Source organism: Drosophila sulfurigaster, chromosome 2L, assembly GCF_023558435.1.
Source record: "Drosophila sulfurigaster albostrigata strain 15112-1811.04 chromosome 2L, ASM2355843v2, whole genome shotgun sequence".
NCBI classification, from domain to species: domain Eukaryota; kingdom Metazoa; phylum Arthropoda; class Insecta; order Diptera; family Drosophilidae; genus Drosophila; species Drosophila sulfurigaster.
This window is the reverse complement of record NC_084881.1, coordinates 749,851-775,544: the sequence shown is the minus strand read 5'-3', so window position 1 is coordinate 775,544 and position 25,694 is coordinate 749,851. Positions and strand designations below refer to the sequence as shown.

The 25,694-nt window shown below is 35.3% G+C and overlaps 1 protein-coding gene and 1 long non-coding RNA gene across 2 annotated transcripts in view; one reads left to right on the top strand and one right to left on the bottom strand.

Moving 5' to 3' along the window:
- The window catches only part of LOC133838740 (protein madd-4), a 96,461-nt gene that overhangs the window by 56,766 nt on the left and 14,001 nt on the right, over positions 1–25,694 (bottom strand). The window contains 4 exon segments of the mRNA XM_062269967.1: positions 2,103–2,247; positions 16,201–16,375; positions 19,192–19,526; positions 19,593–19,703. Of these exon segments, the coding sequence (XP_062125951.1) occupies positions 2,103–2,247; positions 16,201–16,375; positions 19,192–19,526; positions 19,593–19,703 (766 nt within the window).
- On the top strand, positions 12,588–13,158 carry LOC133835179 (uncharacterized). The gene is made up of 2 exons (XR_009893522.1): positions 12,588–12,665; positions 12,703–13,158. It is a non-coding gene; the product is annotated as an uncharacterized LOC133835179 (long non-coding RNA).

Below are 25,694 nucleotides of genomic sequence, written 5' to 3'. Positions count from 1 at the left end.
GACTTGGTACTATTAGCATGAATTATTTTCAATGTGTGCCTATTGCAAATATTTTGACAATAGTTAGATTTTACAACTTTTAAAATATATAATATTTTATTTATTTTAGTATTTTTTGAGAATAATACTGCATTATTTTTCTTTTATTCAAAATGAGTAGCGGAAATCTCGCAATCGAGCACACTCGACTGAATAACTATGTATATATTATTTTTTACAAGTGCATTAAATTAGAGTAGTTAGTCAGTATCAAGTTTGAATATTAGGCTACATGGGCACTCAGCATGACGCCCATTGTAGGACACAGAGTGAGAACTTGTCATTTAGGCGACTTGTTACCCACCTCTGAAATGTAATTAAAGACATATTGAGGGCTCAGGATGATATAAAATTACGGGAAATATTGTTTCCCTAGAAATGGTCACGTGGTAACACCTACCTTGAGGTAGCTAAACGATATTGCAATTAAAATTTACGCATAAATTGATTTTACCATTTGCAGCAGACAGTCGGGATAATAGCTAAGTAAACAAGCTGACGTAAATTGTATTGTCGGGAATTAACAAGCCCCACGCCATAATGCCTTCTATTCCAATGCCCAATACACATTGAACCCACAAATGGTTGAGCTGAATTGTGTCCTCCCATCAGCAGTTGACATTTATTGAGCTACAAAACCGATAATTTTTGCTTGAATTTTTGACGGCCTAATGACTGAACGAGCTGGCACAGCATTCATTAAAAATGTATGTGAGTTGAAAGTTTAGTTCCTATTCACGATTGTTATCAATTGACGCGTAGGTTGAGTAATTACAGTTTTAACATACACTGCTGCTCAACTAAATGGCTTCATGATTTACAAAGTTTTTATATGAATTTCAATTATATAATAATTATTGGTTAGTAATATTTTTTCTAGAAGAGCAACAAAATATATATATTTCTTTAAATTAATTCAACATAAAGTAGATAAAGACAAATAGTCTTACATTTAAAATACACCATGGAGTAATGGTATATATGGTATGGTATATACTACATAATATGGTATATATTACTCTATATACTATATGCCATAATATGGTATGCGGCAGCTATTTTTTTTCCATATAAAATTAGTTCATCAACATCTAAAATTGTTATCTGATCGCAGTTATTATTGTGTGTATCAAAAATCAGCTATACCTTCAAAATTGAGCTTGCTATTCGATTTTTTTTTATTAATTTAAAGGTCGGATATTAGCGTGGTAAAATCAAAAAAAAACTTTGTTTTCATGCAATAACTAGTGCTGCGAATTAAGTAAAGTACTGCAAATATATTTTATTATTATTATTATTATTATTATTATTATTATTATTATTATTATTATTATTATTATTATTATTATTATTATTATTATTATTATTATTATTATTATTATTATTATTATTATTATTATTATTATTATTATTATTATTATTATTATTATTATTATTATTATTATTATTATTGTTTGATGTTTAATGTAATCATGTTGGCTAATCGAGAAATTTGTTTATACATATGTAGTATAGTATGTACTACATACTTATATATTCTATCACAGAGTTCATTAATCATTCATTCATTCATACTATAATTCATACTATAAAAAATTGTGAACATTTCAGCATACATTTCAACAACAATTTGGTACTAATGGAAAAAAAGTTTGGGTTGTAATGCCGCATGCGAATGGAAAGCAACTGCCACTCGATTACCATGCAAACATTCAATCGAAACAAATTCCAATTCAATGAAAGTAAATGAGCACGACAATAGCTGCCACCCTCTCTACATATCGGAGTCACATTTGTATGTGTGTGTATGTTATGGTGAGGAAAGGAACACTGGAAACTTATAAATTTAACAGTATTTTGTGAATAAGGCAAAATAATACAAATGGCTTCCAGGCACGCCAATGCCTGAGGTAATGTTCTTGACATATTCCACTTGTTTATTTACATCATACGACTAGCGACTTGGAGACTGACGATGAGAGATTGTAGCTACTATGCATAAATACATGCATACGTACATAAGAAATGTGAACCCTAAGAACTGAAAAGACTGAAAGACTTACCGCCGCCGCAGGTGACAGAACATTGTGTCATCGGTGCCAATTCCCAGTAATATAGCGGTTGCGAACAGGAGTTGCCATCACCCCCACACACGCCACAACCATCAATTTTTTTAGTGGAACCTATTTTTAAATCACAGCCGACACGCTGAAAGAAAATAGTAAAACAAAAATAAAGTAAGTAGAAGAACAAATCAAATTGGTTCATAAATAAGGGTAGTTTAACTATTAGCAGTATGGGCTTACAGAAATCGAAGCCAAATTAATTTCAACCAAATATTAACTTTCGACAATCTGGTTAATTTGAGGTATTTAACAGTTTTTAACACATTTTGATATATGTATGTAATTATCGAGAAGACAAACACACATTGTATTTCCGATGTTCAATGAACTTTCCTGAACATTACTCCTTTTAATACAAAACAGATTAAATATTATCATATTTGTGGAAAGTGATGAAGATTTTAAAATCATCACTATTTCGGCTCAGTGGCATCTAAAATCTCAACAAGTTAGTTTTCCGTTCAAAAAGTTCCTGCTATCATCATCAAAACATTTACATATACTAATTAGCTTTATTTTATTACACCCAATTACCGGTCTCCCAATGCACTATGGGCAAAAAGTCGCAAAGTGCGGCATTTTTACATTTTTTTTTTGAATTAGAATACTTAAGGAGTACTGAAACATATTTTTAAAAAATTTTAGACTTCGTTGGTAATTTGTTATTCGCTCATATTTAAAGACTATGGTCTGGACTCTCGAAAAAAAAAAATTGGCGGGAAAATTTGTGATTTTTTCTGTCAGTTTTATATTCAAATATTAAATCAAACAAAAAAGCTTGAATATGGAATTTAATCGTCAAGGTATGTAATATTAATTATTGGCACTAAATTTGTAGTACATGTATGTATATTAGGGCGGGTCAATTTGTTCCTGTCCAAAAAATCGTGAAAATCGTCCCCCATAATCGGAATCTACGAAGAATTCTAAGAAAATTTCACCATGAAACCATGTGTCTAAAATGAATTCCTAGTCCGCGCCGTGAAGCTTAAAGATTGCACTATGAGGTACATAAGGTATTTCGAGGCATTTAAGACATTTTAATGTATTTAAAAAAAAATACGCATTTTCCAATTATGTTGGAGTCAATTCTGATTCATTTTTTTACAACAAATTTTGATTCATTTTTACAACAAATTTTATAATTTTTTTTTTAAATTTATTTAACTTATAATTTTTTTTTTAATTCAACAAAAAAAACCAACTAGCCATGTACTGAGCCTCATATAAGAAAGTTGGAGCAATGCGTACGTAACTTTTTAACGAAGTAAGGTATCGGTCTGAAAATTGAAATATATATTCAAAGGCATTTTAAGCAACTAAATAAAAGTGGGCGTGGCATGATAAAAGGCGGAATTTAATTTCATTTTTTATTATAAAGTTTATTTGCTTGCAAAGAAATATAAGAAGAAGAATATAAGAAGCTTTCTAAAGATAAGCTTTAGAAATATAGTAATATTAAAGCTTTTGTGAAGCTTTTTTGCATTCCTCTTATAACAAATTATTTAAATGATAATTAATTTTGCGGTAAAACTTGTCAACCAACAGCAGTGGCGTAGGTGTGGGGGCAAGAGCATAAGTCCCTATTGGTAAATTATCCCAGGGCACCGAACGATGTGTGCAGTTGTTAACACATGTCTCACGACGAGTTATGCCACAGAATCGAGATGCTGTTATGTCATTGACCTTAGAAAGTCGTTCCAAAGTTCCTCAAATTGAGTCAAGGAAAGACTTGAGATTCTAATAAGATGACGTTATATTCCAAGTCAACAAAATTGCAAAAATTACCTACTTGTTGGAAAGCAAATAAACTTTATAATAAAAATAAAATTAAATTCCGCCTTTTATCATGCCACGCCCACTTTTATTTAGTTGCTTAAAATGCCTTTGAATATATATTTCAATTTTCAGACCGATACCTTACTTCGTTAAAAAGTTACGTACGCATTGCTCCAACTTTCTTATATGAGGCTCAGTACATGGCTAGTTGGTTTTTTTTTGTTGAATTAAAAAAAAAATTAAAGGTTAAATAAATTTAAAAAAAAATTATAAAATTTGTTGTAAAAAAATGAATCAGAATTGACTCCAACATAATTGGAAAATGCGTATTTTTTTTTAAATACATTAAAATGTCTTAAATACCTCGAAATACCTTATGTACCTCATAGTGCAATCTTTAAGCTTCACGGCGTGGACTAGGAATTCATTTTAGACACATGGTTTCATGGTGAAATTTTCTTAGAATTCTTCAAAAATTCCGATTATGGGGGACGATTTTTGCGAAAAAAAATTGACCCGCCCTAATGTATATATTGTCCAATCGTGCAATGTGTTGTTGGTGTGTTTTTAGGTCCCTGGTAACAAATGCATTTGTGTTTCTGTGGAGTGTAACTAGTGCGTCTAGGCCGGTCGAGGCAATGTTAAAGCTGAATGTTATTAACCAAACTGTTAACAATCAAAACTCAATGTTGCAGTTGTATTTACGTCTTATTTTTGAACGTTGCTTGATTTCTGGAGCAAAAACAACCGCCAACAAACTGCTGTGAAGCAGTTTGTTTTGCAAAATATCGATGAAAATGAATTAAGTGATGTTCAGGAAATCTTAATAAAAGATAAGCTTATTCAGTTTTTCGGATTGAATAACACTAATTTACGAAAATGCAGCAGAAAAGCCTGCGCAATGGCTTGCATCCTCGTTCATAATTGAGTTTCTTAACATGATGTTCCACGCGTAAAGTCTTGTCGTAAACGATTGACGTATACTTAGGCAGGACCAAGGTTAAAGTGAAAATTAGCATTTGAACTAGTTTATGAAATAGAAAAGTCAATGCTATTGTTGCATGACGTTTTGAAAAGTTTTTATATAATTTTAATTGCTACATAATGTGAGTATGAGGTATGCCCATCAAAAGTTAAAGTGATACTTTACTTGATGTACTTATACGTTAATACTTATAAGTGGTATCCAATGTCTCAAATTTTGCATAAAGTATGTTACTATTACATTGGCACCAAATTATGGAAACCTCCGTACTTCTTCTAGGGGCTCTCCGTGAAAATGTGTCAGAAGAGCGCAACAAATTGTACAAACTCGATATGTTTTCTCATGCAAGGAAAAACAGCCGCCTGAATACTATATCATATGTGTTTAATAGAGCATTGGATTCCTCTGACCCACTGCTTTCAACTATAAATCTAAAGGAAGGCCAAAGATTAAACTATAAAAAAGCCTACCAAGAGATGTTATAGCTCTTTTGGAATCTCCTGATATTGAGCCTCCAATAACATGAGCATGTGTAGACAATAATGATAATCAGGTAGAAGAAGGCGGAGATAATGAACTCGAAATTTTCGGGCAAAGTTCCCTGGAGTTGGAAGAAAAGCTTTGTGAAGAATAAATTAATAACTGGGCACCAAGGTATGGAGTCACAAAACATAATATTGGGCTCTAATTAATTTTTGATTTAATTTTGCATGGATCCAAATCAAATTTAAAATGTGAATTTGCTAAAAATATATGTAAGATGGAAAGGGCGATGAGTCGGTGTGAATGGACATCGATATATCGGTATGAGCAGATATCGATTGGTCGACGTGAAGAAGTATCGAGTAGCCGGCGTGAGCAGAAATCGGAGTCGACAGAAGGAACAAGCAGTACGAGTAGAGCAGCAGCACAAGGAGAGCAGTAGTCGAGAACAGCAGTAAAGCAGAACAGCCGTGCGTGTCGTAGTATTCAGCAGTATTAAAATTATCAATAATCAATTATCTTAAACTTATATTATCTTAAACTTACGTTATAACTTACTATATTATAATAAAACTAAGGCAACTAGCCTTATATTTGGGGGCTCGTCCAAAAAAACAACAGAAGTAAAACGCTCGTCCAAAAAAACAACAGAAGTAAAACGCTCGTCCAAAAAAACAACAGAAGTAAAACGCTCGTCCAAAAAAATAGCAGAATTAAAAGGCTCGTCCAACAACAACAACAGAATCGTCCAAAGCAGCAGCAGCAGAATTAGAAGGCTCGTCAAAAAAACAACATACATACGTAAATTGCAAGCGGTTGTGAAATTCTTGAAAAAAAGCACCGTTAGAGCTGTATGTGTGTATATGAGTGGAACAAATTCGAAAAAAACAGAGCAAAAGCAAAGCAAAAAGCCGCCAGTAGTGCAAGCGAGACAACAATACTCGTTGCGATCGCGCCAGAGGATAGCAGAAGAAAAAGAAGCTGGAAAAAGCGTAAAGATGATGGAGAATAAAGCTGAGAAGAAAGAGAGCAAAACCACACATGCAGAAATGAATATAATGACCGAAAATAATGAAATGCTGCAGCAGCTAGTACAGCTGTTAACCTTGAAAATCCGAGCTGACGAAACACAAAAAGATGAAGGAAAGCTGGTAGTGGAAAATTTTGCAAAAATTATACCCGAGTTTGATGGAAATAGTATGCAAGTGGTGGCATGGTTTCAAAACTTTGAGTTGAACGCAGACGCATACGGACTCAGTGATAAGCAGAAATATGTCCAAGCGCGCGCCAAGATGACTCGTACAGCGGCACTATTTCTGGAGTCAACTGCAGTGTTCGAATATAATACATTGCGAACAAAGTTGATTGAAGAATTTGCTAAGGAAATGTGTCAAGCGCCGAAATTAATAGAAAATTAGCTGAGCGTGTGAAACGCAAAGACGAAAATTTTCACGATTACCTGCTGCAAATGAAATGTATTGCTGCGCGTGGAGTTATAGACATACAGTCAGTGATAAAGTACGTTGTAGATGGCTTGAATCTCAAAAGCGACTTTAAATTCACTTTGTACGGATGTTCATCATTTAAAGAATTGAGAGAAAAGTATGAGGTCTATGAAAGTAACCAAACGAATGAGAAAGAAGAGAAGCGACAAAATCAGCCAAGCAAAAACAAATACAGTGCACAGCCTAAAACTGAGAAGAAGCAGCATTGTTTTAATTGTGGCGCAAACGAGCACCTTCGAAAAGATTGCCAGAGTGAGGTTAAGTGTTTTCGGTGCAACGAAAACGGGCACATGTCAAGAAACTGCAAGGCTGCACCTAACATGAATGTTGTCTACGAGGAGTCGGCCACGAAAGCCACCGCACAGAAGGCACAGCGTGAGCTGGAGTCGCAGCTGGCCGAGATTCAAGAGGATCTCGAGGCAGAGAAGGTGGCGCGCAGCAAGGCCGAGAAACTGCGACGCGAACTGGCCAAGGAACTCGAAGAGGGCAAGGAGCGACTCAACAAGGATATTGAGGCGCTGGAGCGACAGGTCAAGGAGCTGATGGCGCAAAACGATCGCCTGGACAAGAGCAAAAAGAAGATCCAATCAGAGCTGGAGGATGCGATCATTGAGATGGAAGCACAGCGCACCAAGGTGCTCGAACTAGAAAAGAAGCAGAAGAACTTCGACAAGATTCTCGCCGAGGAGAAAGCCATATCAGAGCAGATCGCCCAGGAGCGCGACACCGCCGAGCGTGAGGCACGCGAAAAGGAAACTGTAGAATCAAATCAGTTAATGGAAACAATGATTGGCAATTTCAATGCGATGAAGAAAACAGCTGAGTACCCAATTCAACTCAAGATCGTGCCGGATGCCAACATTATGCTTTTTCGGCAGGCACCCAGTCGAATTGCTGTTAGCGAGGCTGAAGCAGTAAAACATCAAATCAATGAGTGGCTGGATACAGGCGTAATTCGGCAGTCCACATCTAATTTTGCTAGCCGCCTAGTTGTTGTCAAAAGATGGATGTAACGACCAAGCAGTATAAACACATTTTGCAATTGTGGATGGCTTCACAAAATTTGTCTGGTTGTATCCAACTAAAACCACGAGCAGTGAGGAAGTTCTGCAGAAGCTGAGGAATTGGTCCGACGTTTTCGGAAATCCTTGCCGAATCATTAGCGATCGTGGATCGGCATTTACTTCAGCTGCATTTGAGTCGTATGTTAAGGAGAATGGAATCGAACACATTTGGAGCACCACCGGAGTCCCAAGAGGAAACGGCCAAGTCGAACGCGTTAATCGCTCAATTTTATCCATAATCTCAAAGCTGTCTGCAGATAAGCCCGACAAATGGTTTAAGTTTGTACCAAAGGTGCAGCGAGTCATCAATGGTACCACGCACAAGTCAACGAAACGCTCACCATTCGAACTTATGTTTGGCGTTAAGATGAGAAATGATGCCGATTGCAGAATTCTACAGATGCTAGATGACGAAATGTACAACAGTTTCGACGAGGAGCGACAGAAGACTCGGCAAGAAGCGAAAGATGAAATACAGCATGCGCAGGATAACTACAAAAAGCGTTTGATAAAACAGGAAGAATGAACAAGGCTATAAGCAGGGAGATCTCGTTGCCATTCGCCGTACGCAGTTTGTGGCTGGTAGGAAACTAGCTAGCGAATATCTGGGGCCATATGAAGTCACGAAAATGAAGCGTAGCGGGCGATATGAGGTGCGTAAAGTTGGTAACACAGAAGGGCCTATTAATACCGCTACAAGCGTCGACAACATGAAGCTATGGCGTTATGCTGAGGTCAACGAAGAAGCCTGGTCATCAGAGGCTGATGACTGAATCAGGGTGGCCGAATGTAAGATGGAAAGGGCGATGAGTCGGTGTGAATGGACATCGATATATCGGTATGAGCAGATATCGATTGGTCGACGTGAAGAAGTATCGAGTAGCCGGCGTGAGCAGAAATCGGAGTCGACAGAAGGAACAAGCAGTACGAGTAGAGCAGCAGCACAAGGAGAGCAGTAGTCGAGAACAGCAGTAAAGCAGAACAGCCGTGCGTGTCGTAGTATTCAGCAGTATTAAAATTATCAATAATCAATTATCTTAAACTTATATTATCTTAAACTTACGTTATAACTTACTATATTATAATAAAACTAAGGCAACTAGCCTTATATATATTAATTTAATAAATTTAGTATAATTTTATTAAATATATTACATTCAAATATTTTAAAACAAATTTTTAGAAAAAAAAAAATCGAAAATTATAACCTTATGGTAAGGTGGGCGGGAAGAAAGGCGTGGTCCAATTGAAAAAAAGAAAAAATCCGAAATTCGATCTTTATGTTTTTAGGTATATGTACAAAGTTTCATGGTTGTATCTTCAAAAATGGTAAAAATGCCGCAATTCGGGACTTTTTGCCCATAGTGCAATGTAAAGAATTTTCAGTACTTTTGTGTTATAGTATACATACATACATAGATACCAATATAAATATAAATATACCAGCGACATCCAAAGCAAAGCTAAGACCCGATTGCAGTATGCGTTTTTAGCCGTATAATAGTATTTCTGAAATAACTCTAGAATAAATAAATAAATAAATACAAATTATCTGACATCGAAACCAAATTTCGAAGAATCGTAGATACTGGAGTTATTGATGTATACACTAAAAATCGCTTCTAAATTACGCTTTTAATTCGATTTTTGTCGATTTGCGGGGCAGAAGTTGGCGTATAGCTCTGTATATTATAGTTTCCAAGATCTATGTATTTATATGGAGGGACGTCTCGCTTGTTGGTGCTGATCAAGAATATATATACAATTCTTTATGGGTCTCAGATGCCTTCTTCTGCAAGTTATATAAATTTCCCATTGGCACAAAATTATTATATCTTTCTATATAGTATTCAATAAAAATATGGTTCACATCATTTGTGCTCCTTCTGTTAATTGAATATCAAAAACAAAGGAATGTAGAATGATTCACATATGTATGTAGGTCCGATTTTGTACGACTAACCCAATCGCAATCGAACGTCGGCGTATGCAGTCGTGTTTTATTTTTCATTGTGAATCGGGACAACAATAAAAATAAATACAGTGGAATCCGGTTATAACGACTCCGTCCGGTTATTGCGACGAAAACTCGATGGCTTGGTTGGTCCCCATACAAACTTATATGAAAGGGCCTCCGCTTAGTACGTCTCCGCTTTTAGCGACAAACCGCTTATACAGACAAAATTTTTCACAATTCAACCGAAAAAAAAAAATTCAGCGAAATAATGCCAACAAATTTAAGTATCAAACGACGCTGTTAGAAATGTATGCATTTATCAGTGATCGGCAGTCTTGCTTGTGTTCGTAGGAGCGACACGAAGGTTCTTACATTCTCACTACTCTCTGTTAGTTTTAGCTGACGCCTTAGCTTATGCTAAGGAACATGCAGGTATACGATTTATTATGGAAAAACCATGCTATTAAATTAAATTTATAAGTTTTTTGTTTTGTTTAAAAATTAATTTGTATTATCTTTAAAAACCTATTACGAACATGACAACCAACAAAAAAATTTGTTTTGCTCCTTTCGGTTAGTGCGTCTTCCGGGTATAACGACGTAAAATCGTCAGTCCCTTAAAAGTCGCTATAACCGGAATCTACTGTGTATTATTTAAAACCAAACAATATTACAAAAAATAATGCTCGAGAGATGCAAAAACTTGATCTCTATATATTATATATGTATATTTAAGATTCATATATATATATATATATATATATATATATATATATATATATATATACCCTGCAGAACTGGAGGTGTACGGAAAATAAAGAACGAGTTGCTAGGTGCCACTTTGTAAGTAATGGTGGTCTGCTGGTAAGTGCTTATTTCACCAGCAACGAACTAGCGCTCAGAACTAGAGGCTATATATACATTTTTGAATCATCATAATTCGAGAGCTGCGCAAACGCTAACAATACGAACGTATAACGGGTTCGAATCGGCAAAAGCTCTAGAACAACCGCGATCAAAACCTTGCTCTCATGCTGGCCATAAATCCAATCGATGGAAATATCTATTAGTCATTAGTAACTGTAGCTTCAACTTTGTCAATAACTGTTAACATTTCAACCATCGATCCTAATAATCGTATTTGCCAGCAATCGAAACAAAAAAACTTACCAGAGCGCTTTCCGCAAAAAGTAAGTCGACCGTGTAGATTGGTAGCGATCGTTAGTCCAAATTATGTTTAAACTTAGCCCACTGAAATCCAAATTCGTTAACTCCGTTACAGTTCAAAAAAACCTTGACCTCTGTTTGAGCTAGAACTTAAACCAGAAACGTAGGCTCAGAAGAAAAATAAAGTGCTTTTCATCTATAATCTTCAGCGCTCATTGCACTCAGTAGAAAAGCCACACAACTGCCTAGAATCAAGATCATACTGCTTTGATCAGATTGTGTAGCTTGTGGAGAGCATAACAACTCCGTTAAATGATCAACTAAGAGAGACTATCCCCACAAGAAATTATGTAGCAACTGTGGTGGCAAACATATTGCTAGAAGTTGGAAAGGAGCTGAAAAGAAGTTTACACCAGTAGTAGTACATCTATAACTATCCACGACCTGCTCGTCTCTTAATGGCTCCTTTTCGTTTTCGGCATTCTACTTCTCAAACTTCAGTTAGCTTAATCCTAAATGATAATAAAGTTAGACCGTAATTACTTGTTCTACAAATCAAATTACCCGGATCCGAAAGCTCATAGAGGCATTGGAATTATGATCAGAAATCTTATCATGGATTCCTTATATAACGATTATTTCTATTGCGCATCTGTCTCTAATGATCGCGTTGCAGTTAAGAACACATATTCTTTCATTGAGTTGAACCCACGAATGGATAACGAAGCTGATACAAACTTGCCTACAAACTTACTTGAGAAAGTTGCAGTCGAGTGTGCTCGACTGTGAAGTGCCCGCTATCCATTTTCAATAACAAAAGTTTCTAAAAATATACCAAATTTATATTTCACAAGAGTACTAAAATGTACATTCGCAATATACCGGACTGTCAGTCAAAGCAACTAAGACCTGATCGCATTTTTTTTGTCATACAAATTTATTTCTTATATAGCTACTCAAATTGTTATTTGATATCAAAAAAATTTTCAGAAATAATCAATATTGCTTTTGGGTTTTTTGCGGGTGGTTTCTGACGTGGGCGTGGTAAACATCTGATCTGCACTCAAAAACAACAAGGTGGAAGAAACTTATATTTTTTTCTCTGAGATCCAGGTATTCATACGGGTGGACGCACCAGCAGACATAAGGACATCGTCTCGGTAGTTGATGCTGTACACATAATATATATACTTTGTGGGGGTTGGAGATGTCTCCTTCTGCCTGGTTACATACATTTTCTGCAGGCACAAAGTTTAAATACTGTTCTGCCTTATGGGCAGCATTATGTGGTCTGAGATGTGTCCTACTGCCCACACATAAACATCGAAAATATTTTTTACTGGAATTCCCTAAGTATTATACATTGCGCATAAGTGAGGGAATGAAAGTTTATTTTAAACTAAACACAATGTGTCAACGTTGGTAAGAACAATAAGCAATACATAGCTACATTAAAGCAATATGGAATCTTTCTATTTGATATACGAGTGTGGGCAGATAAAAAGTCGGCCTAACAAAAAAAAATTTTTTTTTTAAATTCGTAAATATTTTATTCGATTAGTGTTTTCTATCAGCTGATTACTGTGAAAGTTTCAAGCGGTTTTATCAACACTCGTAATTTTGGCGGGACTTTTAATGCGTTCACTTTTGCATTGTCGTCAACATGAATAAAATCGAATATCGTGCTGTCATAAGATTTCTGTTTTTAAAAGAGAAATCCAATGACGATATTAAAAAGAAGTTAGACAAAGTTTATAAGGATTATGCTCCATCGTTTTCAACAATAAAATATTGGACTGCTGAATTTAAACGCGGGCGGACAAGCATTTTTGACGATGATCGCCCGGGTCGTCCCAGAGAGGTAACAACACTAGAAATTGTGGATAAAGTCCATGGAATGATATTGGATGATCGCCGCCGAATCAAGCTGCGAGAGATTGCAAATGCTCTAAACATTTCTCGGGAACGCGTTATAAACGTTATACACGAATTTTTACACATGAGTAAGCTTTCGTCAAGATGGGTGCCGCGATTGCTCACAATGGAAAATAAACGCAACCGCTTGCACATTGCGAAGGAGAGTTTGGCATTGCTTAATGCAAACAAAAACGACTTTTTTCGTTGTTTTGTGACTGTTGACGAAACCTGGATTCATCACCATATGTTACACCAGAGAGTAAGGAACAGTCAAAGCAATGGACTTCAACTGGATTATCTGGAAAAAGGCAGAACAATTATGGGAGAATACTATTCCAATCTCTTGGGACGATTTGATTCGGATCTGAAGAAAAGGCTGCACATGGCGAAGAAAAAAGTTTTGTTTCACCAGGACAATGCTCCCGCTCGCAAGAGCGTTGTCGCCATGTCGAAATTGTGTGAATTGCACTACGAAATTCTACCCCATCCACTCTATTCTCCAGATTTAGCACCCTGTGACTATTATTTATTTCCGAACTTAAAAAAATGGTTTGGGGGTAAGAAATTTCAGTCAAATGAACAGGTAATCTGTGAAACAAACGCCTATTTTGAGGACCTGGACAAATCCTATTTTATGGAAGATATTGGGAAACTGGACGATCGGTGGTCGAAGTACATACGTCTAAAACGAGATTTGTTGAGAAATAAAAAAGCAAAATTAAAAAAAATACGTATTTTCTTTGTAAGGCCGACTTTTTATCAGCCTACCTTCGTATGTATTGTAGATAATATACAATACAAAAATTATTTATACATTCATATGTTTGAGGTATACACACACTCAATTTATGTTCATATGTATGCATTTATATCATACTAGTATGTATGAATGTGTAAACATATGCATGGATATATGTATGTATGTGTATACGAAAACCAAACTCCTGTGGGGCCGTCGCCCCAAATAAAACCGCATGACATATTGGCGTTTATTACAACAAATTGGGGTGACGATGTAGAGGCTTTACAAAGGCAGCCAGTGGAAACAGCAGTTCTGCGTAGTGACAAAGGTTGGAGGCGGTGTAAGATAAGGAGCAAGACCAATACTCAATACAAGCACACCCTCGTAACAAATTGAACCGAATACAAGCCAAGAAAAGTATTGTCCAAAATACTTAAGAGCTGGAATGGGGAGAAAAACACTCCCAATGCCATTTAACAATTCTTCGATTTGCTCTTTGTTTTTATCTTTGCTTTCTCTTAAGCCTTGACATTAATGTATGTATGTTGCCGTATTGTTATGATACTTCGATCTGAGGACCTGTGTGAAGTTTTCACTTTGGCATACCGCATACTTATAACTAATAAATGACCATTTTTCTGTGGGTGATTTTAAACTTTTTGTTGTTTCGGCTCAGATTTAATTTTGCAAATGTTTCTTCAAGTGAAGAAAAAAATATTGACATTATTATAGTTTGTCCTGCTTGATGTGAATGAGTCATTCACTGTAGAATCTGTTAACGCACAAACTAAACAGTAGAATATATTCTATCTTCTGGAATTTTTAATCTCGCAAGGAAAGTTTTTAAACTGCACTATTATGTTACTTGCTTTTATACATATAGGTTTTTTAAAGAAAATGAACAAGAAAGTTGTAGTTAAGAGTGCTTGAATGATATACCAATGGTTGAATGTTATTTTGCTTAATGAATATATCATAATTTTTAAATAATTATAAATTGTATTAAAGCGAAATCCCTTAAAGATTTACTTCACTTATTTATTGTGATTTTATAATATTTAATTTTGGATCAAATACAAAATATAATTATACAGCCGGAGACTTTGGCAGTCAGAGCTTTAGAAATCCGTTAGTATAAATTTTAATTATAAATAACCTTTTTTAATAAATAATTATACAGTACCTTTCATTTAATTTCTAAGGGGCTGTATATACATATATTACGTAATCACGTTTTCTGCGATTTTTGACCCCATTCCCCACTAATAATCAAAAGTATACTTTTATTATTATAATAATTTGACCTCCCTCCGCATGTAATCAAACCCAATTGTGTTTCGTGTCATGTCAAGCCCGTGACTGCAAGACAGTCCAGTAGATCGCTAGATGACTCGTCTTGTAGAAAGCTTCTTGCAATGAGTCTGGTGTACGTCTCTTAGCGCAACGCGTAATTTCCCTAACGCCTACTTTTCTCAACATGTGCAATTTTGTGTATTTTTCCTGCGCGTCTATTATAAAACAATAAGAGGTAAGATGTTAATATTTTAAACTACTATTCTAATCTGATTTAAATTAAGATACATAATTGTTTTTTTATTTATATTTACAGTTTTGAGGATAACGAAAGAGCTATGTTGAATGATAAAAATAAAAACTACAATGTATTGTCCAGGGCGAAGAATATAGAAAACGGTGAAATAAATAAATTTGTTCTTTTAGCTATTAGATTATTTAGTTGTAAGTAAAACTGTTTAGATAATATATATATATATATATATATATATAATATATATATTATAATTTTAAGTGCTCATTGTTTTAGTTTAAATAAATTTAATTTGAAGTACAATAAACATTTTATTTACGGCATATATTTTTGAGCGTACTTTTATTTTGCATATTCCGAACTACGCACTAGAATCTAAGCACAGATTTTCAGCAAGAGCTGGACCACATATTTTCTGCAAGAAACGTCAAGTACAAATTCTGCCAGCGCAGCTGAGGGAAATTTAAATTTCCCTTTGGCAGAATTTATACTGAACAATACAAGATAACATCTTAAAGAATTTAACCTTTATTTAAAACTTAAATTATTGCATTCTTTTTATATTCGCTTTACATTAACAATAAATTAATTTTAAGACTCTGAATTTTTTAAAATTGAGTAATAAGTTATGGGGAACATTATTTTCATGTTTGTGTTCATACAAAGAGATTTTCTAATAGATTTGCTAGGTATATTAATCGAATGTTAGCTTATTAAGCCTATAATTTTGAAAAACAACGTCAGTCCTTTTAGAACATTAGATTTAATTCCAAAACATTCAATCAATAAATCAAATTTAGGGAAAGCATTTTCTTTAGATACTATACAAACATACACTTTTTTTTTCCAAAAATACGCATTGACACAAAGAAAATATAGACAAACATTACCTGACATTTGCCTTGTATGCACATATCCAAGCTTCCGGAGCGACATCGTGTTCCATCCTGAACACGTGCCGATAATTGCACAATGACACTCTGCTCGTCGTAATGCAGTGATTCCTCTCCATTGGCGCTAGCTGACTCTGGTGAGATGTCTTCTGTGAGATGAGCGGGATGACCTCTGTGAAAAAAAGATTACATTCAAGAGTTTCAAACATTATTTGAAATATGATTCGGTATACAAGTCTGAATGTGAACAATAACATTTCCATTTGCGTTTTGGCCGAAAGACGAATAAAATTTGTTTACTCTATTTTTATTTACTGGATCTTTTCTTTGTCTGTGGCTAAAAAACAAAAGGTGAACAAATCTTTTTTTAACATTAATTAACGATTTTCATTTACTGCTCTTGATTGCTGTCGTTGACATGGAGTCGGAAATGGTTGTGTATTCTAGTGAGTTCTCGTGCGTAATAGGTACATATTTTTCGATCCGCTAATACATCTCTGATAGATTCAGATCTCTCTAATGATTTTCAAGATTTTTGACTGGCATCATAGCATATCCCCACAATTAATAGCAGGACTTTGTAGTCGAGATTGAGAGAAGTCTGAGCGTAGATTAGCCAATGGAGTTTCTTCGCTTTTATGTGCCTACGTCATGTGAGTCTTCTATTCAGGTGTAAGGAGTCCAAGATAATTTACTTCATTTCCTGGCAGGTGAGTGGTATTATTTCAACCCAAAAGTTGACAATCTTGCCTGTTCAGGGTATACATAATGTGCTTGCATTTTTGTAAAGACTAGTGATGCAGAGTAATGCATGTATGTTTGGCGAAAATAGGGCTGAATAAAATGTTTCAATTTTCCTTTGGATTGAATTTAATTCAGATTAATTAATTCTAAATATGTCAATCATTAGAACAACAAAGGTCTATCTGTAGACTAATCACTCGGAATCCTGTGTCATGGCTTTTTACTATGATCTTCTTTCTATTATAAAACATTACCGTGTACGTATGATAATGATGTATGTTCAATGATTTTCTTACCGGTTACAAAGTGATTTTAATTGCTTTGTATCTTGGTGCATAGTAAATTTGTTAAATTTAAATTATAATAAATGGTTATGACTCTACTTAGGGGTTCACCCATGTAAATAATTATATACTATATAATACTCCTTTAAAGCGAAGAGAGTACTTGAATGTCTAGGTATTCTGTGATAAACATGCTTGGATTCATATAGCGCTGTTCAAAGGAATTCATCGATCCCTACGTCTGTATATCTCACTGGCTCGTCTCAGTATCATACACAATTCAGTCAGTGCATATTTCTGAATATTGCTCTTCGTAGTTTTAATTGGAGCCCTAATATAAAATAAGAGGTATTTGTTTATTTTATTGGTTGTCCATCGCCTAATTCATTATTCGTCGGATTCAATTAATGCATGCTGTTTTAAAAATTAATTCTGCGTGCCCGCGTGTCACCAAGCTCGTACTTGGTACCGCTGGGTGACTTGGTGGTTCTGCCGTTAGTACATCAATAATTAGCAATAAGCTGAAAGAGCTTAGTAAAAACTGATTTATCTGGCGTTGTCATCGTTGCTGGTTCGATTTCATCATCACTTCTAATAGAGGTCCCCAGGAAGGGATATAGATTTTAAGCGGGAGTCGGATAAAAATGATGAATCCAAGGCATGGCCAATTCGGAGTTTTGAATATGTCATGCTTCTTGCTATTGATTATTTCGAGTAAACATAATTAAATAGCAAGCGCAATTTTGGAGCTATAGCCAATTTTTTTGTACACACAATAATAACTACAGTATTAATTTCTGAAATTTCTGCGATCGGATAAAAATGATCGATGTTATCTAAAAATGAAAATGACTACTGTAATCGTGTATTAGTTGATTTGGCTGACAACTTGATATACTTTGTACTCTATGGTATATTTTTAATGTATATTATATTATAACTTTGCGCCGGCAGGAAATGTATGTAACAGTTAAAAAGAGGCATCTCCGATCGTATAAAGTATATATATTCTTGATCAGCATCAATAGTCGAGACGATCTAGCCATGTCCGTCTGTCCGTATGAACACCTAGATCTCAGAGGCTATAAAAGATAGAGCTATAATTTTTTTTCGTCAGCATTTGTTGTTTGCACGCAGATCAAAAATCGAATAACAAGCGTAATTTTAAAGCTACAGCTGCGGGTGTATACAATAATAAAAAAATTTTGATTGCGATCCGATAAAAAAAATGTGGAAGTTATTAAAGAAATACTTTTGTATGGGCAAAAACGCTTAGCTACTAGGGGTCTGAGTTACTTTGGTCGACAATCTGGTATATTGTGCCGTCTATGGTATATTTTGAATGTGGTACTATATCGATATAACAAATATATCGTTTGGTAAATATTTAGTATTTTTGTAGTATTTTCGGTATATTTTGAAAATAATACCGGAATATTTTGCTTTTATTCAAAATTGGTATCGAGTATCTCACAGTAGAGTGTGCTAGACTTTCTTACTTGTTAGAAAATGGTTTTATTAAAAATGGTTAGTTAAGCACACTCGACTATAGTTTTCTTATTTGTTCAGTTTAGATTTGAGCAAGTGAGTCAATCCAACAAGCATCTTCGTTGGATTTTGATTTTTTTTAATACGTCTATTTAAATAATTACATGTTCGACTATTAAATCTAAAAAAAAGTTGAACTGCCTACAACGATAACAAGTACCACTAAATAATTGTTAACTCGGTTATAGTATCTGGATTCTCTTACGGACAGAGCAGAAGGAGATGGCTATATCGTTTTGGCTGTTGGTACTGATCAAGAACATTTTACGTTATGGAACGGATATGCTTCCTTTTGTCCGTTGAATATAATTCCTGTAGGTACAAAGATATAAAACCCTTCTTCACTATGGGTAGCGAGATTTTCATTGGATGTTGAACTGAACTAAAGAAATCGTTGGATAAGAAAGCTCACCTGCACGTAAGGGCGCAGGGCTCAACATAATCATAGTGTGGGGTCCATTTGTAGAGGGTTCCGTCATAGGGTACATCGTTGTAAGCGGCACACTGATTTGCCCGGAAGTCCTGCTGCTCCGGACATGGTTGCATATTACAGATGCGATATCGAGCACTCTCGCCGCGACAGTTACCTGTGGTGCTGCACCGACGTATTTGCTGCATAATACCACCATCACAGGTGCGAGAGCATGTCGACCAATCTGACCAGGATGACCATTGGCCATATCCTCCACTGGTCGTTAACCCTGAACTCAATACATGCGCGCTGTTGCCGTTAGCTCGTTTTTGTTGCTAAAATTGAGAGCATATTGTGCTTGAGTTTTTTAATAAAAACTTACACCAAATTTAATCTTTTACTTCTAGTTCATTTTCTAAATCGGATGCCGTGTTCCATGTGTCGTCAAAAGCTTGACTTGCATTCAGATTCTTTCCAGACGTGATACGTACAATCAGCACACAAATACTTATCTGCAAATAGAGATACAATCAGAAGTGTAAGCAAGAAATTTACCAATGGTGTATTGAATATTACATAACTAAATCTTTATTGGAATAATATTGTACTCCAGAAGCTTTATTAAAACCTTTAATAATAACTTGTCATATCCATTTTAAGTTGACCAATGCAGAAAGACAAATTAATGACTTATTATTAGAAAATTTAATCAACCTTTTGGAGAGAAATCAATTTAAATATTTTATAGTTGGTACTACAATTTTTACGGCACGCTAATTTTTTTTTCTTTTATTTATTGTTTATAGAAACATCTACGTAAACAACGCATACATTTTTTATCTAATCACAACTACATTTTCAGGCATCATAATTATAGTTATTATTACAAGTACCAGAAATCTAGCTTTAAAATTACGCTGGTTTTTTTTATCTGATCGATTTTTGGGGCGGAAATGGATAGCTCTATCTATCAGATAGACAGACCGACGGATAGTCATGGCTATATCTCCCCGGTTATTGACGCTGATCAAGAATATATATATGTACATATACATATATGTCGTAAAATGTTTGTCCATTGTGCATTCATGTACATTTTTGAGTGGCCACACGATGTCGCTAAGGGTTCTTTTAACGCACAGCGGCTTAGGGAAAGAGACATACTCTGCTGCTGAGTAAGGTCTGTTCGTAGGGGCGTTGAAAAGAGATGGCATTATGATTTAAAATTATGAGTTAAAATTTCACAAATAAATAAAAAAATTAAAAACTAAAACTTAAGGCAGCAAAATCCTGGCGTTTCTCCGGAAAACTTGAATGCACCACAATACTTGCAAAAAGGTCAATTTGCCCAATGCAAACGCTAGGATGCCAGCTGTAATCATTGCTTGATTCAAATCAGCACTTGATAAATCTCATGCTCTCTAAGACGATTTTGAGCATCCCTGTTTTAATAATATATCTATGTAAGACGATTTTGATAGGTATCCTACGTCCTATTCCTGGCTCTAAGCTACCTCCTCACAAATTTTCAGCCATATCGATTTTTTTTTTATATAAATATACACATGTACATACATATGTATATTTATTAATGAAACTGCTTTTGGTATTAGTGGGTGAAAGGTTGAAAGGAAAAACCTTATAGAAGACTTTTCTACAAACATAGTTATGTGAATCTGGTAATTATTTAGTTATGAGTTCAAGCAGTTTCAATAACTCATTTCTACCCTAGCCACAAGCCCTAAGCATGGCAATTCAAGCATTCTTATGCATACATATGTATGTATGTATGCATGTATGTGTGTATGTAAATAAATACATACGAGTTGAGGGGGAGTTTTATCCAAAAGGAATTTGAGTGAGCAATATAAGCGTATGTACATAAGTGTGCTTGTGTATATTTGTATGCTTTGAGTATTCCAGACTCCATTATTGTTGACGTCCTCATCGTTGTCTTGCCACGAAGTCGCAGAAGGTAGTTAAGTGAGTCTGCGCTTATATACATACATACATATATGTTTTCCTGACTTCATCATTGTGGATGTCGTAATGTCAAGAAGTCACAGTAGGTAGTTCGTTAATGTGAACAGACAAGCGAAAACATAAATGGTCCATAAACTCGGCTGGGAAGGTAAATAGTACTTTAATAGTTCACATTTTTTAAAATTTATTTTCTGTATTTAAAACAAATAAGTATGTTCAACTAATTTATTCTTCACATAATTTCAAAGTGGCACCATACTTTTGAAATTCGAATATTTACGTAATTCTTAATTTGAGTCATTAATATCTCGTTTGACTACTGTTACCGAAAAACACACACGTTCAAAGTTTATCTATATAAACTATATAGCCTATACTGTATAGGCAGCAAGCGCTTGTTAGGTTGAGACAATTTGTGCAAAAATGCCCCCCTGGAGTTGCAACGATGCTGTGTTTCGTGTCGGGGGAACCGAAAGGTAAGTGAAGTTCGTTCACGGTTTATTGGTATTTTAACTGTATCACCATATGTACATACTTCTTGTAGGTCAGGACTCCTGCCTATGCGATTTTATGTGTATGTATACACAATATATCTGAATGTGTAGAATGTCGGCTGAAGTGCGAGTCTGAGTGCAGTCGGATAATGTGTCAGTTGCGTTACGTCAGTTATTTATTCAAACCGACAGGAGGCATAAAACATCAATGAGCAAAATTTTCCGTATGCGCAATGGTCGAACAACTTGCTGCCAATGGGAAAGAGGGAATATGATGGTTTTGAGGGACATAGGTACACGGAAACAAAGGTAAAACAATAACAATTGAAAGCTGCGCTAAACTTTGACAAGAAGTCGCTATGGCAACAACATGCATAAGTACGAACATTAGACAAGCAACGATTCAGAGCCGGTTCTAACTTGACAAGGGATGGATGGATGTTGCTTGTTTAACTTGAATAGAAGTTGGGGCTTGGGTTTAGGTTTCAGCTTGAGTTTTGGGGTGGTCGGGACATGAATTGATGATTCGCTTTTGTCCATACATCCACTCGTATACCTTGTTTACCTAGCTGTCTTTCTAACTGTCTGGTCCTGTCTATCCATTTGACTGACATTACTTTGTCATTAATTTTCGATGGTCGCACTTAACACACGTGCACCATACATTCATAGCTCAAATGTCCGACGTACCCAGCATCCCTTGTCTACTACCTAAAAAATGAAAGTGAGATATAATGACGTAAGTAGCGCTACATAAATAGAATTTAGACTACTCTTTTTTCTTCTCACTCTGTCTGCCATTGTGCCTCTTTTTCTCCGTCTCTGAGTTTAGGTTTTCCCCTTACTTGACTAACTCTACTATTTTACACATCATTTTTTTAACACCCAGTCGCAGTCTAATGCCATTTAACTGCTGTAAGTGGCCAAGGGCTTAGCTGTAGTAAACTGTTTTCGGTTTGCAGCTCGTATTCACTCTTATCACTTGTCTAACTCTTATGGCTTCACATTCAATCTAACCCGTCAACTTTTTGCATTTACATTTTCTTCATTTTCTTTCAACCAGGTCTATTTAAGTTTTTATACTCGCTACCCGTAGGGTAGAAGGGCATGTTAACGTTGTGACTCCAGCGTGAAGTATATATTATTGATCAGCGCTAACAGCCGAGACGGTATAATCATGTCCGTCTTTCTGTCCACCCATTCGGTATGAGCATCTATATCTCAGAGACTATAAGAATTAGAGATAGAATTTTAGACAAAAGCAAGCACTCTATTGAGAGATGCAATAGAGTAAGATAACCGCAACCCATTTTCATTAAAAGCAAAACAGTCAAGTATTGTTTCAAAAAGATACCAAAATAATATACCTAGACTATGTTTGGAATATTGATAAACCATTATGATCAAAATAAACCATATTGACAACTAAAGCAACTAACAACAACTTCTTTTTTGCCAAATAAATTCTAGAATTTTGAAAAAAATATATAGTTCCTGGGATCTAGGAGTTCATGTGGAGAGACAGACTCAGAGACGAATGTTACTGTGCCGGAGATGCCTTTTGCTAGTTACATACATTTATAGCTATAGTAATTGTGATTCTTGAAAATTTGGTTGCGATCAGATAAAAATTGTTTAAGTTATTAAAGAAATAGTTTTGTATGGGCAAAAACAACTTCTATGTATGTATGTATTGTATGTATGCGTATACGTATATACATGTTCGCATCTATATTTGTATCTGTATGCATAGAGGCACTGCGATAGCTCTATTGGTAGAGTGCAAGCATGTGCGTGTTGTGGTACTCGGGTTCAAGCCCGCTCGGGGTACAAACTTTTTATTTTTTTAACCACCCGGTCGGTGGTGCTCGAGTTCAAATCCCGATCGAGAATATATGCATATTTATTTTTAATATTTTGAGACTATTACCGTAATATTTTGCTTTTATTCAAAATGGGTAGCGGGTGTCTCACAGTCGAGTACACTCGAATGTAGCTTTCTAACTTGTTTTTATGATATCTTTCGGATAGAATTCAATTAGTTTAGTTAAATCGCACAGTTTGTCCTATACTTGAGCATGGAATTTTTTTTTGGAATCCGCCATAAAGGGTTTATCAAGACCGGATTGAGTCAGGGCAAAACCAATTTCTGATTTTGTATCTTCGCAGTTTAAAATTGGGTCCCTAATATTTGATTACCACTTCATATTAGATTAGCTTAGTAGACTAATTGTACTGAACCAATTTTTTCTTCGTATTAATCATATCGATAAATAACACTACATCTAGTGATTCTTAATTTTATCCTTTTCAGTTGATAGCAGAGTACTCACCGCAATACTTGACGTCCACTCGTACGCCTTAGTCATTAACACGCCCTCAACAACCAAGCAACCTAGAACGTAGCCAAGCAAGCAAACAAATATGTATATGCAGCATACATACAAACTGACAAAAAGGGAGACAGTCACTCAATCTGAGGGCCAAACTGACTATATTCTAGAAAGCAGGAAAAATAGAGGCACACGTAAAAATATGGTTGCAAAGTTAGATGGGAATAGAAGGGCGGAGGCCTGCCTGAGACTGACTACAAACAATTCGACAACAGTACTAATAGCAAAACATATTTACTATGCATTACAATAAATCCACTCGAAAAGTGGGCGAAGCAAACCGGCAGCCAACACAAGTGAAGTATTCACAAAGGCATTTGGGAAGTTTCAAGTGGAAAGAGTGGGCTCGGAACTAAATAAAACAATTTTTCCTTCGATACTGCCTCATTTTGTACAAAAGGTTTTCATGTCACTCCCAACAAACTCTTGAACACGCAAGTCAACAATTTACTATATGAAGAGCACTGCACACTTCGACAAATTGACAACAGAAGAAAATATATTAATATACAATTTACGTATCTCTTATAACTATAAGTCACAAAAACAATGTTACATTTGCGAATAGAAAATTTGTTATTTACCAAAACAAAAAAAAAACAAGTACGGAAGCTACAGTCGAGTGTACTCGACTGTGAGATACCCGCTACCAATTTTTAATAAAAGAAATATATTTTGCGGTATTTTTTCTCTCAAAAATATACTGAATATACTGAAAAATACTAAAAGTATACCAAATGGTATATTTGGTATATCTATATAGTACCGCATTCAAAATATACCATAGACGGCACAATATACCAGATTGTCGGCCAAAGCAAATTAGACCCCTAGTAAGTATGCGTTTTTGCCCATACAAAAGTATTTCTTTAATAACTTCGACAATTTGTATCTGATCGCAACCAAATTTTCAGAAATCATAACTACTATAGTAGTTATAGTAGTAGTAGTATACCAAAATTCGGAACTCTATCTTTAAAATTACGCTTGTTATTCGATTTTTTTTATTTGCGGGGGCGGAAGTGGGTGTGGCAAAAATTTGAAACAAACTTGATCTGCGTGCAAACATAACAAATGCTCTATCTCTTGTAGTCTCTGAGATCCAGTGTTTCATACGGACAGACACACAGACGGACATGGCTATATCGACTTTGCTGTTGACACTGATCAAGAATATAAATACTTTATAGAGTCGGAGATGCCTCCTTCTACCTGTTACATACATTTCCTGCCGGCACAAAGTTATAATACTCTTCTACCCTATGGGTAGCGGTAGGTATAAAAACTAAGGATGAAATTGAAAGTTACCTTAATTACGAAAATGTAAGTTGGTCAGGTGCTTTGACTTACCTAAGATATTAATCAAAGCAGGAATAGTTACCGAATTAAGCTGTTAGAACATTGAATATTCGGCTGGCCGTCCTTTTTAAAATCAATTTGTCGCAGTGACTGCCATTTTTGGGTTTTTTTGTTAACCATTCCCCCACTTCACCTCAAGTAAAACGAAATGTACATTGACATCGTTCTCCGTGGTTAATGGAGTTGCTGTCGTTGTCGTTGCTCAACATTAAAATTAATTACCACAAATGGACAAGAGTAATTAAGGGCGTTTCTTTGCCAACCAAGTTTCGAT